This window comes from Entelurus aequoreus, linkage group LG28 (genome assembly GCF_033978785.1).
Source record: "Entelurus aequoreus isolate RoL-2023_Sb linkage group LG28, RoL_Eaeq_v1.1, whole genome shotgun sequence".
In the NCBI taxonomy this organism is placed as follows: domain Eukaryota; kingdom Metazoa; phylum Chordata; class Actinopteri; order Syngnathiformes; family Syngnathidae; genus Entelurus; species Entelurus aequoreus.
This window is the reverse complement of record NC_084758.1, coordinates 23,823,329-23,835,936: the sequence shown is the minus strand read 5'-3', so window position 1 is coordinate 23,835,936 and position 12,608 is coordinate 23,823,329. Positions and strand designations below refer to the sequence as shown.

The 12,608-nt window shown below is 40.3% G+C and overlaps 2 protein-coding genes and 5 non-coding genes across 7 annotated transcripts in view; 2 read left to right on the top strand and 5 right to left on the bottom strand.

The window, feature by feature from the left end:
- Nucleotides 1–3,427, top strand: part of rpl36a (ribosomal protein L36A) — a 6,116-nt gene extending 2,689 nt beyond the window's left edge. The window contains exons 3-5 of the mRNA XM_062040006.1: nt 1,429–1,496; nt 1,573–1,695; nt 3,362–3,427. Of these exons, the coding sequence (XP_061895990.1) occupies nt 1,429–1,496; nt 1,573–1,695; nt 3,362–3,382 (212 nt within the window). The 3' untranslated portion in view covers nt 3,383–3,427. The remainder of the gene's footprint in view (nt 1–1,428; nt 1,497–1,572; nt 1,696–3,361) is intronic.
- gla (galactosidase, alpha) lies at nt 2,251–9,331 on the bottom strand. The gene is made up of 6 exons (XM_062040005.1): nt 9,083–9,331; nt 5,822–5,996; nt 5,476–5,650; nt 5,317–5,408; nt 5,101–5,262; nt 2,251–5,034 (listed from the first exon to the last, which is right to left on the bottom strand). The coding sequence occupies exons 1-6, from the start codon at nt 9,229–9,231 to the stop codon at nt 4,531–4,533; spliced, it is 1,257 nt and encodes a 418-aa protein (XP_061895989.1). The 5' UTR covers nt 9,232–9,331; the 3' UTR covers nt 2,251–4,530.
- On the bottom strand, nt 7,166–7,238 carry trnav-cac (transfer RNA valine (anticodon CAC)). The gene has a single exon. It is a non-coding gene; the product is annotated as a tRNA-Val (tRNA).
- On the bottom strand, nt 7,499–7,571 carry trnav-cac (transfer RNA valine (anticodon CAC)). The gene has a single exon. It is a non-coding gene; the product is annotated as a tRNA-Val (tRNA).
- On the bottom strand, nt 8,362–8,434 carry trnav-cac (transfer RNA valine (anticodon CAC)). The gene has a single exon. It is a non-coding gene; the product is annotated as a tRNA-Val (tRNA).
- On the bottom strand, nt 8,681–8,753 carry trnav-cac (transfer RNA valine (anticodon CAC)). The gene has a single exon. It is a non-coding gene; the product is annotated as a tRNA-Val (tRNA).
- Nucleotides 8,972–9,044, top strand: trnav-cac (transfer RNA valine (anticodon CAC)). The gene has a single exon. It is a non-coding gene; the product is annotated as a tRNA-Val (tRNA).
- Nucleotides 9,332–12,608: the final 3,277 nt, after the last annotated feature.

Sequence of the window (12,608 nt, the reverse complement as noted above, 5' to 3'; positions counted from 1 at the left end):
GCAATATGTACATATAGCTAGACTAAGTAGCATGTTAGCATCGATTAGCTTGCAGTCATGCAGTGACCAAATATGTCTGATTAGCACTCCACACAAGTCAATAACATCAACAAAACTCACCTTTGTGCATTCACGCACAACGTTAAAAGTTTGGTGGACAAAATGAGACAGAAAAAGAAGTGGCATAAAACACGTCCTAGAAAGTCGGAGAAAGTTCTACATGTAAACAAACTGGGTGAGTTCAAGGACCGCCAAAATTAGTAGGACAAAACGGCGCTCGCCAAATACTCAAATCAGTGAAGCATGTTTAATACAAACAGTGTGATTTATAACAATTAGGGAGGTTTGTGTCATGTTTGTCCTCCTACAGAAACCATATTAAAACAAAACAAAAAAATTTTTTCCCCTCATCTTTTTTCATTTTTCATACATTTTTTAAAAAGCTTCAGAGAGCCACTAGGGCGGCGCTAAAGATGCGGCTCTAGAGCCGCGGGTTGCCGACCCCTGATCTAGACCAAAAATCTCTTCATATTCTCCATATCTGAGTTATTGTGTAGAAATATGGGGAAACTACAAATGTGCGCTTCATTCACTGTTACAAAAAAGATAAACTACAATAATACATAATGTTGGATATAGAGTACATACGAACCCTTTATTTATTAAATCACAATTATTGAAATTTAACGTTTGGTGCATTTGCAAACAGCTAAAGTGATGTACAAAGCAAACTAAAAGCTGCTAGCCAAGAATGTACGACAATTCTTCTCAAAAAAAGAGGAGAAATATAACCTTAGAGGAATATCTAATTTAAAACATTTGTGTGCACGTACAACACTTTAAACCTTTAGTATATCAGTATGTGGAATGCAATTATGGAACGGATTTACCTAATAAATCAAACAAAGCACCAATATTATTCAGTTTAAGAGACTGTTCAAACTACAAGTGTTCACAAAGTACACAGAACAAGAATTATGAACATCTTGAACCCTTTTTTTTTATTGACACATAGTTTATTTATGTATTTCATATTTGTATGCCTACTAGTGTTGTAACGATACCAATATTTTGGTACCGGTACTAAAATTATTTAGGTACTTTTCTAAATAAAGGGGACCACAAAAAATTGCATTATTGGCTTTATTTTAACAAAAAATCTTAGGGTACATTAAACATATGTTTCTTATTGGAGGTAAGTCCTTAAAAAATAGTGAACATACTAGACAACCTGTCTTTTAGTAGTAAGTAAACAAACAAAGGCTCCTAATTAGTCTGCTGACGTATGCAGTAACATATTTTATCATTTATTATTCTATTATTTTGTCAAAATTATTAAGAACAGATGGTAGTAAATTAATTATCGATTATACTTGTGGCGGTCGTCAATGTTTAGACCTTTGTTGCTGATCTGAAACTATCCTCTAGGCAAGAGGAGATACGACCGCAAGCAGAGCGGCTACGGTGGCCAAACAAAGCCCATCTTCCGTAAAAAGGTAAGTTCCACTAAGTTCATGCGCATCTTCAACATGTAAAGTTCTGCTTTGTTTAAAACGTACTTTCTGTTTCAAGGCTAAAACAACAAAGAAGATCGTGTTGAGGCTTGAGTGCGTGGAGCCCAACTGCAGATCTAAGAGAATGCTGGCCATCAAAAGATGCAAGCACTTTGAGTTGGGTGGTGACAAGAAGAGAAAGGCAAGTGTTTCTACCAATGAAGTGTTTTATGTGCAGTTAGAATGACTGTGGTGAATCGGAAGACAAGGAGCCATTAGTCTGCTGTGAAAAAGACCTGTTGCATTAGTTTTATATAATCCTACAAGTCAGCACTAGTAATGTGCCAATCGATCGACCACATATTAGCATCGAGTGATTTTCGTGAGGTCCTCAATTGGCCATTGGCGATAACTTTTCAAAAGCCGATCCCCTCTAGCTGACACTTTATTTTTGTTCCCCCGATTAACAGGCGGCTAGCAGCTAATCGTGTCTTTATACAGTGTGGAGCTGCTCCCATTGTGACAATTAAACTGAATTCTTTGTTACAAATATGACTGAAGCATCAGGCTAAACCTGTTACACACTAGTAATGGCAAGCTTGAAACAACAAAATAAAAAAGTGCTTAGTAAGCAAAGTATAAATGGAACTGTGGTACATCAGAAAGTAATTTGTTACCAAGATTAATTTACCAAGTAGATTAATAAGAGTCAAGTTCAGAGAGAGGATAATATAACAGAAAGTGTTCTCTTTTGTTGTGTCGCAACCAGAAGTATATATTTCTGAATCAATGGACACAAATGTAAATACTGATTTGTTTTTGTATGTTAAAGTAGTAGACTTTTCTAAAATTCAGCTCTAGGGTAGAGATGCATGAAGTAGGAGAGAACAAGCTATGCTAATTGCAACGCCAAGCAAGTTGAAATGTAAAGTAATGAAACGGAAGAATACTTTGTACACCTTAACAGAAGTTTATTTGGAACCGCCTTAGCACAAAGTACCCAGCTAAGAGGAAATGGTGAGTAGATTAATCAATCAAGGTTTATTTGTATAGCACCTTCCAACATCACAATGGTGCACAAGGTGCTATACAGGACAAATAAGTTAAAAACAATAACAGTTAAAAAAACCTTCATATCTAAAATTTACGGTGAATGTTAGATTAAGTCAGCAGAGAGAACAATGTCAGCCATAAATATGAAAAGGTAGAATGTAGATACGACACGGCTCTTTGAGCAGCAAATTTACAGTGACCATCAAAAGTGTCTAAGCATTCTGTGGTTTTAGAAGGCACAAAAATGAAAACAAGGATGCCTGCTCCCTAAGTAAGGGACGTTGTTTAGCAAGCTCCTACAGTGCTCACGTATCTAGTCTTCCATCTATGCTTTGTGCCAACACATCTGAAAACCAGAAATTACTATACCGCGGATGTCAGCAGCCAAAAAAGGAGCCCCAAATACATATTAATAAAGGTATAATATATGTTTATATACAATAACGATATACAACTGAATCATAAACAAATATCGAGGTCCCCAAAGATTCACAGCCCTAGTTATTAACATGCATTTTCTAAAAAGCCTTTAATCACTTATTTGCACAATGACACAATTGAAGTATAGAGGTCACAAGAAAAGTGGAAGTGAAAGTTGAATTATCCAGGGTTTTAAAAATAAACGTGTAAATAAAGCACATCTTAAGTGTCCAGATGTCAACAAGACTTTGGTGGTTTGAGTCCGATAGAAGTATTTCCAGCAGACTATGCACACAATTTCCTTTTTTAAATGGCATGTGATTGCAGAGACTTAAGTGTAACTTGTTTTATTGCTTGTGCTGCCTTTTCAACAATTGTTTTTTTTCTTTTAACAGGGCCAGGTCATCCAGTTCTAAGCTGTGGTTCTTCGTCGTTTTCAATAAACGTGTTCAAATTTACAATGCCTCTTCACTGGTACACCTGCAAAGAAAACCACTCTTTAGTAATCCTAATAACCCAATGTGTACGCTTACGTGAAATAAAAAGTACCTACGGACTATACAGGCATGTGATTTTTTCCGTCTCGTCGGAAATCCATCTCTGTAAAAATATTTAAAAAATGTTTTTTTCTACCTACAATGTGTGTTAAAATCTTGATCCGTCTCTTTGCCATACCAGCCAACAACTACCGTTTTCTCGTAATAGTACGGTTTTTGATAATCCAGTGTTAAAAACTACGGTTTTCCATAAAAAATTAACTTAAAAATCGAAGCTACGTAGCGAAGCAACTCCACGGACAGGGGACAAAATATAAGGGAAACGATGATGATTGGTTGCTTTACGTATACGAAAATCCATAATTGGTTGGTGGGTTTACTATGAGTCATGATTGGCTAAGATTAGGGCAAAATAGTATGGACAGGCCAATCAGAGGCAAGATAGGGCAGGACATCGAACCAGGAAGGGAAATTACAACAGGCGTGCACATCACAAATGACGAGAAAAGAGGAGAGAATATTAAAGCGTGCGATATATATATATTAAAAAACTAGAAGACGGCCGAGGGATTCTCTTCCTTAGATTTTTCACACAATGCGTCTACTTGGCCACACGTGAACAAATGTATGCGTCCGCATAAAACATTCATTTGAGTTGTTTACCATGTAAGCCCAAATCAAAACTGCTCTCGCCATGTAAGACATGGAATACACATTTAAGAACACACACGTGATGACTTTTGCTACAGTATAGCCTGTCTAAATGCTACATTTCATTTTCATTGGTGTTTTACAAGAGATTAGCTGACGTTTCTACTGTTTATATTTTGACATTGAATAGTTGAATCATTTTGAAACATAAACATGACTGATAGTTGTTATACCATGCTATAAATCACAAATGGCTAATTAGATAAAGGAAGTTAGCTAATAGAATGGTTAAAGTTAAAGTACCAATGATTGTCACACACTAGGTGTGGCGAAATTATTCTCTGCATTTGACCCATCACCCTTGATCTTGTACTCTTTGCTCTAGACTATGCATTAAGTTCAAATCACATGCCTGGCTATAGAACGTCCACGTTTTCCAACCAATGCATCTCATCAGTTCTAAACTTTGCCTGGCTGCTGGGTGTGATAATCAGGAGAGCAGTCCCTGAAGGGTTAACACTGACTTGGTGTTCAGTCTTAAAGCCAATCTCCTCATACCAAGGCAGGATCTGGGTGACCCCACACTGCGGCCTGCACATTTTCCAGGCGGGGGCTGCTTGCAAAGAGAATGTTCGTGGACCTCCGATCTCCTGTCTGTTAAGTACAGCCACGGCCAGCCTGCCATTGGACAGAGGCCTCTCCCACACTTCAATTCCCTCCACCTTGGCTGTGCGGTACCCCTGTTTGCCCAGTGCGTCCTGGCTTATGTCGATGATGTGGCGGTTCTGCAACAGCCGCTTGGAGCGCGGACAGATGGCTCGCAGGTCGTTGGACATGAGGAGCGGCGCAGCCATGATGGCCCAGAGTGCCATCTGAGACTCCTGCTGGTCCGGGCTCAGGCCAAAGTTCCCTATCACCAGCTAGAGACAACAGACTGCGTGTCATAAGGGGGTCTTCACTTCACTCACCCACAAAAGACGCAATACCATATCTGGGTCATTCCAGCCCCCAGGACCGGCTGAGGGGACGAGCTCAGCCTGATTAGTTGCCGTCCAGTCCAAGATGGCCTTGATGCTGCTCCATGAGTCATAAACATCTGGATGGTTGCGCCACTGGTTACACGTCTCTCTAATGGCAGTGTAGTTGGGCTGCACGCACAAAGACTATTTTAATCTGCTCACTCATACAAACGTTAATCTTACCTTTTGGAATTGCCTTTCATGTAGAGGCCACTCGCAAGAGTAGAGAATGGGTCTTCCGGTTCTGTTCAGGGCTCTGGACATGTTCACATAGCCTGAACCCAAAGAAACAGTACATGTAGCACTCATATTACTACTATACTGTATTATTATTACACATGCCTTGCCCAAGCAAAGTCCAGTCAATGTAGCAGGCGTCAAATTTCAGCAGGTCCACTTCCCACTCTGCAAAAGTCTGAGCGTCGGTGTCATAGTGACCCAGACTGCCTGGGTATCCTTCACAGGTACTTTTGCCAACATCTGCATAAATGCCCAACTTCAGACCCTTGGAGTGCACCTGGAAACAAAAAAAATGCTGTTATTTGCAAGTCCTCCAGGAGAGGGCGATGTTGCACTACCAGAAAGTACATCAACTACCCACCCAAATGTGATCCAAATACAACTAAACGTGTCATGCAAAAAAAGCCCCTTTTACAGCATAGTCACCTTTTGAAAGCAAAGTACTTACGTAGTCGGCCAGTTTCTTGATGCCGCCAGGGAATCTGGCGGGGTCTGCTTGCAGGCGGCCCTGTTCGTCCCGACTGGGATGCATCCAGCAGTCGTCGATGCAAATGTACTGATATCCGGCCTCTCTCCAACCCTCTTCCACCATCACATCCGCCATCCGCATGAAAAGTCGCTCACTAAGGCAGTAGAAGATATATCAGGACATCCGGCGCAATATTTTATTCCAAGTGTATAATTAACGGTTTACCGCCTTGTAAACAATAATCTCAAGTAGTGTTTGGATGGATGCTTATTGAGGGTTGGACTCCGCCAAGGCTGCCCTTTGTCACCGATTCTGTTCATAACTTTTATGGACAGAATTTCTAGGCGCAGTCTGGTTTGGTGGCTGCAGGATTAGGTCTCTGCTTTTTGCAGATGATGTGGTCCTGATGGCTTCATCTGGCCAGGATCTTCAGCTCTCACTGGATCGGTTCGCAGCTGAGTGTGAAGCGACTGGGATGAGAATCAGCACCTCCAAGTCCGAGTCCATGGTTCTCGCCCGGAAAAAGGTGAAGTGCCATCTCCGGGTTGCGGAGGAGACCCTGCCCCAAGTGGAGGAGTTCAAGTACCTCGGAGTCTTGTTCACGAGTGAGGGAAGAGTGGATCGTGCGCCGTCTTCAGTAATGCGGACGCTGTATCGATTCGTTGTGGTGAAGAAGGAGCTGAGCCGGAAGGCAAAGCTCTCAATTTACCGGTCGATCTACGTTCCCATCCTCACCCATGGTCATGAGCTTTGGGTCATGACCAAAAGGACAAGATCACGGGTACAAGCGGCCGAAATGAGTTTCCTCCGCCGGGTGGCGGGGCTCTCCCTTAGAGATAGGGTGAGAAGCTCTGTCATCCGGGGGGAGCTCAAAGTAAAGCCGCTGCTCCTCCACATCGAGAGGAGCCAGATGAGGTGGTTCGGGCATCTGGTCAGGATGCCACCCGAACGCCTCCCTAGGGAGGTGTTTAGGGCACGTCCGACCGGTAGGAGGCCAGGGGGAAGACCCAGGACACGTTGGGAAGACTATGTCTCCCAGCTGACCTGGGAACGCCTCGGAATCCCCCGGGAAGAGCTGGACAAAGTGGCTGGGGAGAGGGAAGTCCCTGCTTAGGCTGCTGCCCCCGCGACCCGACCTCGGATAAGCGGAAGAAGGTGGATGGATGGATGGATGCTTATTGTTTGGGTTGCATCGTAGAGGATATGTTTTATAGTCGTAACAGAACGAAACCGGGAAAAGTGCATCAAGTAAACACACACGAATGAAAATGAGGAACGTTAGAATTTATCTAATTTTAGATGTACTTTTACCAAACAAAAACGTGTTTCCGCCCGGTTTCGAACCGGGGACCTTTCGCGTGTGAGGCGAACGTGATAACCACTACACTACGGAAACCATGTATCATAGCAATAGCAGTTTAACAGAAAATCAAGGTCAAGAGTTTTTTTGGTCCCTAAGGGTGGATTTTTAAATGGTATGGGACAAGCGGTAGCAAATTGATAGATGCTTATTGTATGGGTTGCATCGGAGAGGATATGTTTTATAGTCGTGACAGAACGAAACCGGGAAAAGTGCATCAAGTAAACACACACGAATGAAAATGAGGAACATTATAATTGATCTTATTTTAGATTTACTTATACCAAACAAAAATATGTTTCCGCCCGGTTTCGAACCGGGGACCTTTCGCGTGTGAGGCGAACGTGATAACCACTACACTACGGAAACCATGTATCATGGCAATGGCAGTTTAACAGAAAATCAAGGTCAACAGTTTTTTTTGTCCCTAAGGGTGGATTTTTAATTGGTATGGGACAAGCGGTAGCAAATTGATAGATGCTTATTGTTTGGGTTGCATCGGAGAGGATATGTTTTATAGTCGTAACAGAACGAAACCGGGAAAAGTGCATCAAGTGAACACACACGAATGAAAATGAGGAACATTATAATTGATCTAATTTTACATGTACTTATACCAGGGGTCGGCAACCCAAAATGTTGAAAGAGCCATATTGGGACCAAAAATACAAAAACAAATCTGTCTGGAGCCTCAAAAAATTAAAAGCCATATGACATACAGATAGTGTGTCATGAGATATAAATTTAATTAGGAGGACTTAAGGGAAACTAAATGACCTCAAATATAGCTACAAATGAGGCATAATGATGCAATATGTACATATAGCTAGCCTAAATAGCATGTTGTTTGCATCGGTTAGCTTGCAGTCATGCAGTGGCCAAATATGTCTGATTAGCACTCCACACAAGTCAATAACATCAACAAAACTCACCTTTGTGCATTCACGCACAACGTTAAAAGTTTGGTGGACAAAATGAGACAGAAAAAGAAGTGGCATAAAACACGTCCTAGAAAGTCGAAGAAAGTTATACATGTAAACAAACTACGGTGAGTTCAAGGACCGCCAAAATTAATAAGACAAAACGGCGCTCGCCAAATACTCGAATGCGGCTCTAGAGCCGCGGGTTGCCGAACCCCGACTTATACCAAACAAAAACGTGTTTCCGCCCGGTTTCGAACCGGGGACCTTTCGCGTGTGAGGCGAACGTGATAACCACTACACTACGGAAACCACGTATTACTGCCAGGGCAGATTGACAGAGAATCAAGGTCGACATTTTTTTTGTCTCTGAGGGTGTATTTTTAAATGGTATGGGACAAGCGGTAGCAAATTGCTTATTGTTTGGGTTGCATCGGAGAGGATATGTTTTAAAGTCGTAACAGAACGAAACCGGGAAAAGTGCATCAAGTAAACACACACGAATGAAAATGAGGAACATTATAATTGATCTTATTTTAGATGTACCAAACAAAAACGTGTTTCCGCCCGGTTTCGAACCGGGGACCTTTCGCGTGTGAGGCGAACGTGATAACCACTACACTACGGAAACTGATGGCAGTTCCTGAGCATTGTCAGTATATAACTGGTCATTCTTTTTTATGTAGCATGCAAGCAGAGAAATACACATTTACCGAATAAAAAGAACCAAAACATGACTTCCGCTCACCTCCATATGAAGCTTGACAAGCGTTGAGCGTGTACGGGTAACAATTCGAGCCGCCACGGGCCTGAAATCTCAGTCAATGTCCCCTGACCACCTAACACAAGGTTTCCGTAGTGTAGTGGTTATCACGTTCGCCTCACACGCGAAAGGTCCCCGGTTCGAAACCGGGCGGAAACACCTTTTGTCCGTAGTCCTACACTTCCGGGTGTCTTTACCTAATGCAATTATCCGGGTCTTTTTCACAGTCGATGTTGCACATGAACCTTTCCCAGTGTAGCCAGCCCATCGTCGGCGTCCTCGCCAAACCGTTTTCTAACGCTCCGGCGTGGCTCCACAACCCCGCGACAACCAAAATAAACAACATATTTGGACAATGCAGTTCACTTCCCTCCGCACGCTATGAAATTATAACCATCTAATAATTGCGTTTGTCGAAGGTCTACTTCCTGGTTTGGGAATATGTGCCCGCCTCCTCCGGGTGATCGACCAATGAAGTCCGAGCGCGGCTTTTGAGTTGTGAAGCAGGAAATGTGAATGTTCACTGTCAGTTGGGAACGTTCACGTATTAAAAGACTACTTTTCAAGCACAGTTAAAAAAACAACAAAGACGAAAGAGTTGACCTAAAAAGCTACAGGAAGCAAAAAACACCAAACGTGTCTGACAGACTTTAAAACTAGACGGAAACACGGAGTAACCAGAGAAGAATTGTCCACATGGACATCTCGTAAAACAAGGTAAGACAAATTGTTTTCTGTTTTATTAAAAAACACGATTAATGTAATGAAAATAAATGTTTTACCCGAATTATTTATTATAATGTCCTTCAGTTATCCTTGAAACGATGAAATAAAATTAACTACAAGTTCAAGGTGAAGTATTTATACATTTTGTAACACATTTTATATACATTAACTAGGCATGTCCGATAATGGCTTTTTGCCGGTATTCCGATATTGTCCAACTCTTTAATTACCAATACCGATATCAACCGATACCGATATATGCAGTCGTGGAATTAACACATTATTATGCCTAATTTGGACAACCAGGTATGGTGAAGATAAGGTCTTTAAAAAAAAATAAAATAAGATAAATAAATTAAAACCATTTAGTAAAACAATATAAAAACAGTTACATAGAAACTAGTAATAATGAAAATGAGTAAAATTAACTGTTAAAGGTTAGTACTATTAGTGGACCAGCAGCACGCACAATCATGTGTGCTTACGGACTGTATCCCTTGCAGACTGTATTGATATATATTGATGTATAATGTAGGAACCAGAATATTAATAACAGAAAGAAACAACCCTTTTGTGTGAATGAGTGTAAATGGGGGAGGGAGGTTTTTTGGGTTGGTGCACTAATTGTAAGTGTATCTTGTGTTTTTTATGTTGATTTAATAAAAAAAAAAAAAAAAAAAAAAAAAACAACCGATACAGATAATAAAAAAAACGATACCAATAGTTTCCGATATTACATTTTAACACATTTATTGGCTAGGCGGATATTATCGGACATCTCTAGTTATCATTGAAACGATGAAATAAAATTAACTACAAGTTCAAGTTGAAGTATTTATACATTTTGTAGCACATTTTATATACATTAACTCATTCTCCTTCTATGCCACATCAATATGGAATGCACTCCCAACAGAAAGGGAGACAGAAACAAGAGCCAGCCTCTCTGCAGGAAGATGTTCTTGCTCCGACAGGATGGAGTCTTTGCTCCCCACATTTGCATGCATGTGTGTGTGTGTGTGTGCACACGTGCCGCTATTGTCTCCCCAGGGAGGAAACCACAATACCGTCCCTGAGCTCATCTCCCAGCCGACGTGCAGCACCGAGGCGAGCAGACAAGCTCTCGTGGGCATCAGGCTCACTGCGACGCCAGCCTGATGGACAGGTGAGACAGGCAGGTAGAGAAAAGTCCTGTGTTTACCGAAATATACGCAAGAGAGCTGAGGTTTGTGAGCGAGGAGAACAGTGTCGGGGACGTCAGCAAGGAGGTAATAGAATAGAAATTAATTCATCTGCAGGCTCCTTAATTGGAATTGTCTTGGAAAAACAACTTTAAAACACATCAATAACAACAGATTCAGTTCAGTTGTAGATCTCTTGTTTCCATGGTAATCAGAGATCACTGCCTCTCTTCCTTGCAGTTCTTCAAAATGCTAGTCAAAGATCCTCTATATGACAAAAGTGCTCTGCTGTTTTTCAAAATGCCAGTCAAAGATCCTCTATACTACAAAAGTGTTCGGCTGTTTTTCAAAAGGCTAGTCAAAGATCCTCTGTATGACAAAAGTGCTCTGCTGTTTTTCAAAATGCCAGTCAAAGATCTTCTGTATTACAAAAGTGCTCTGCTGTTTTTCAAAAGGCCAGTCAAAGATATTCATACAAAAGGTGAGGCCTTTAATCCCCAAACAAATGTCAAAAGTGGTAAAGGAATGGCTAAATCAGGCTAGAATTAAGGTTTTAGAATGACCTTCCCAAAGTCCTGACTTAAACGTGTGGACAATGCTGAAGAAACAAGTCCATGTCAGAAAACCAACACATTTAGCTGAACTGCACTAATTTTGTCAAGAGGAGTGGTCAAAAATTCAACCGGAAGCTTGCCAGAAGCTTGTGGATGGCTACCAAAAGCGCTTTATTGCAGTGAAATTTGCCAAGGGACATGTAACCAAATATTAACATTGCTGTATGTATACTTTTGACCCAGCAGATTTGCTCACATTTTCAGTAGACTCATAATAAATTCATAAAAGAACCAAACTTCATGAATGTTTTTTCTGACCAACAAGTATGTGCTCCGATCACTCTATCACAAAAAATAAGAGTTGTAGAAATGATTGGAAACTCAAGACAGCCATGACATTATGTTCTTTACACGTGTATGTAAACTTTTGACCACGACTGTGTGTGTGTATATATATACAGACACACATATATATATATGTATGTATATATATATATATATATATATATATATATATATATATATATATATATATATATATATATATATATATATATATATATATATATATGTATGTGTGTGTGTGTGTGTATATACACAGTATGTTCGTGTGTATATATATATATATATATATATATATATATATATATATATATATATATATATATATATATGTGTGTGTGTGTATATACAGAATGTGCGTGTGTATATGTATTTCATATATACATATATACACACACACACACACACACACACACACACACACACACACACACACACACACACACACACACACACACATATATAGCAGTCCACTTGTCTCTCTTTAGTGGTACTACTGTACTTTGGTAGTACTCCAGTCCACGTTGTTACATCGTTTACTTTCACGTCACTGTAGAAAAAGAAATACTGTAAATAATGTCCGTCTTCTATTTTAATGTTTGTTCTAACAAAACCAAAGTTGTCCAGTCAGCACGTTTGTCTCCGAAATAAAATAAGTTTCTAACTGTTTTTAATTTAAAAATTTTTTAAATCTCTTCTTTATATTCTTACACCAACAAATACAACTTTTTTTTCTTTGTTTTCGTTGACAAATAACAAACAAGGTGGATTTTTTTTGGTGATTTTTCTTTGCATTTTCACTGCAGGACGAGAACTCCCAAGATGAAGATTGAAGAAAAAACACATTTTAATAGTAATACTAGTAATAATAGTAGTAATACTACGCTAATGGGGAAAGTAATAGCGTGGCTCGGGTAGTG

Coding starts and splice junctions, on each gene's coding strand:
- gla (XM_062040005.1), bottom strand. CDS start 9,231: ATGTTGTTTATTTTGGTTGTCGCGGGGTTGTGGAGCCACGCCGGAGCG. Junction 5,997..9,082: donor GACCCGGATAATTGCATTAG/GTAAAGACACCC, acceptor CTACTGCCTTAG/TGAGCGACTTTTCATGCGGA. Junction 5,409..5,475: donor CTGGACTTTGCTTGGGCAAG/GCATGTGTAATA, acceptor CTTTGGGTTCAG/GCTATGTGAACATGTCCAGA.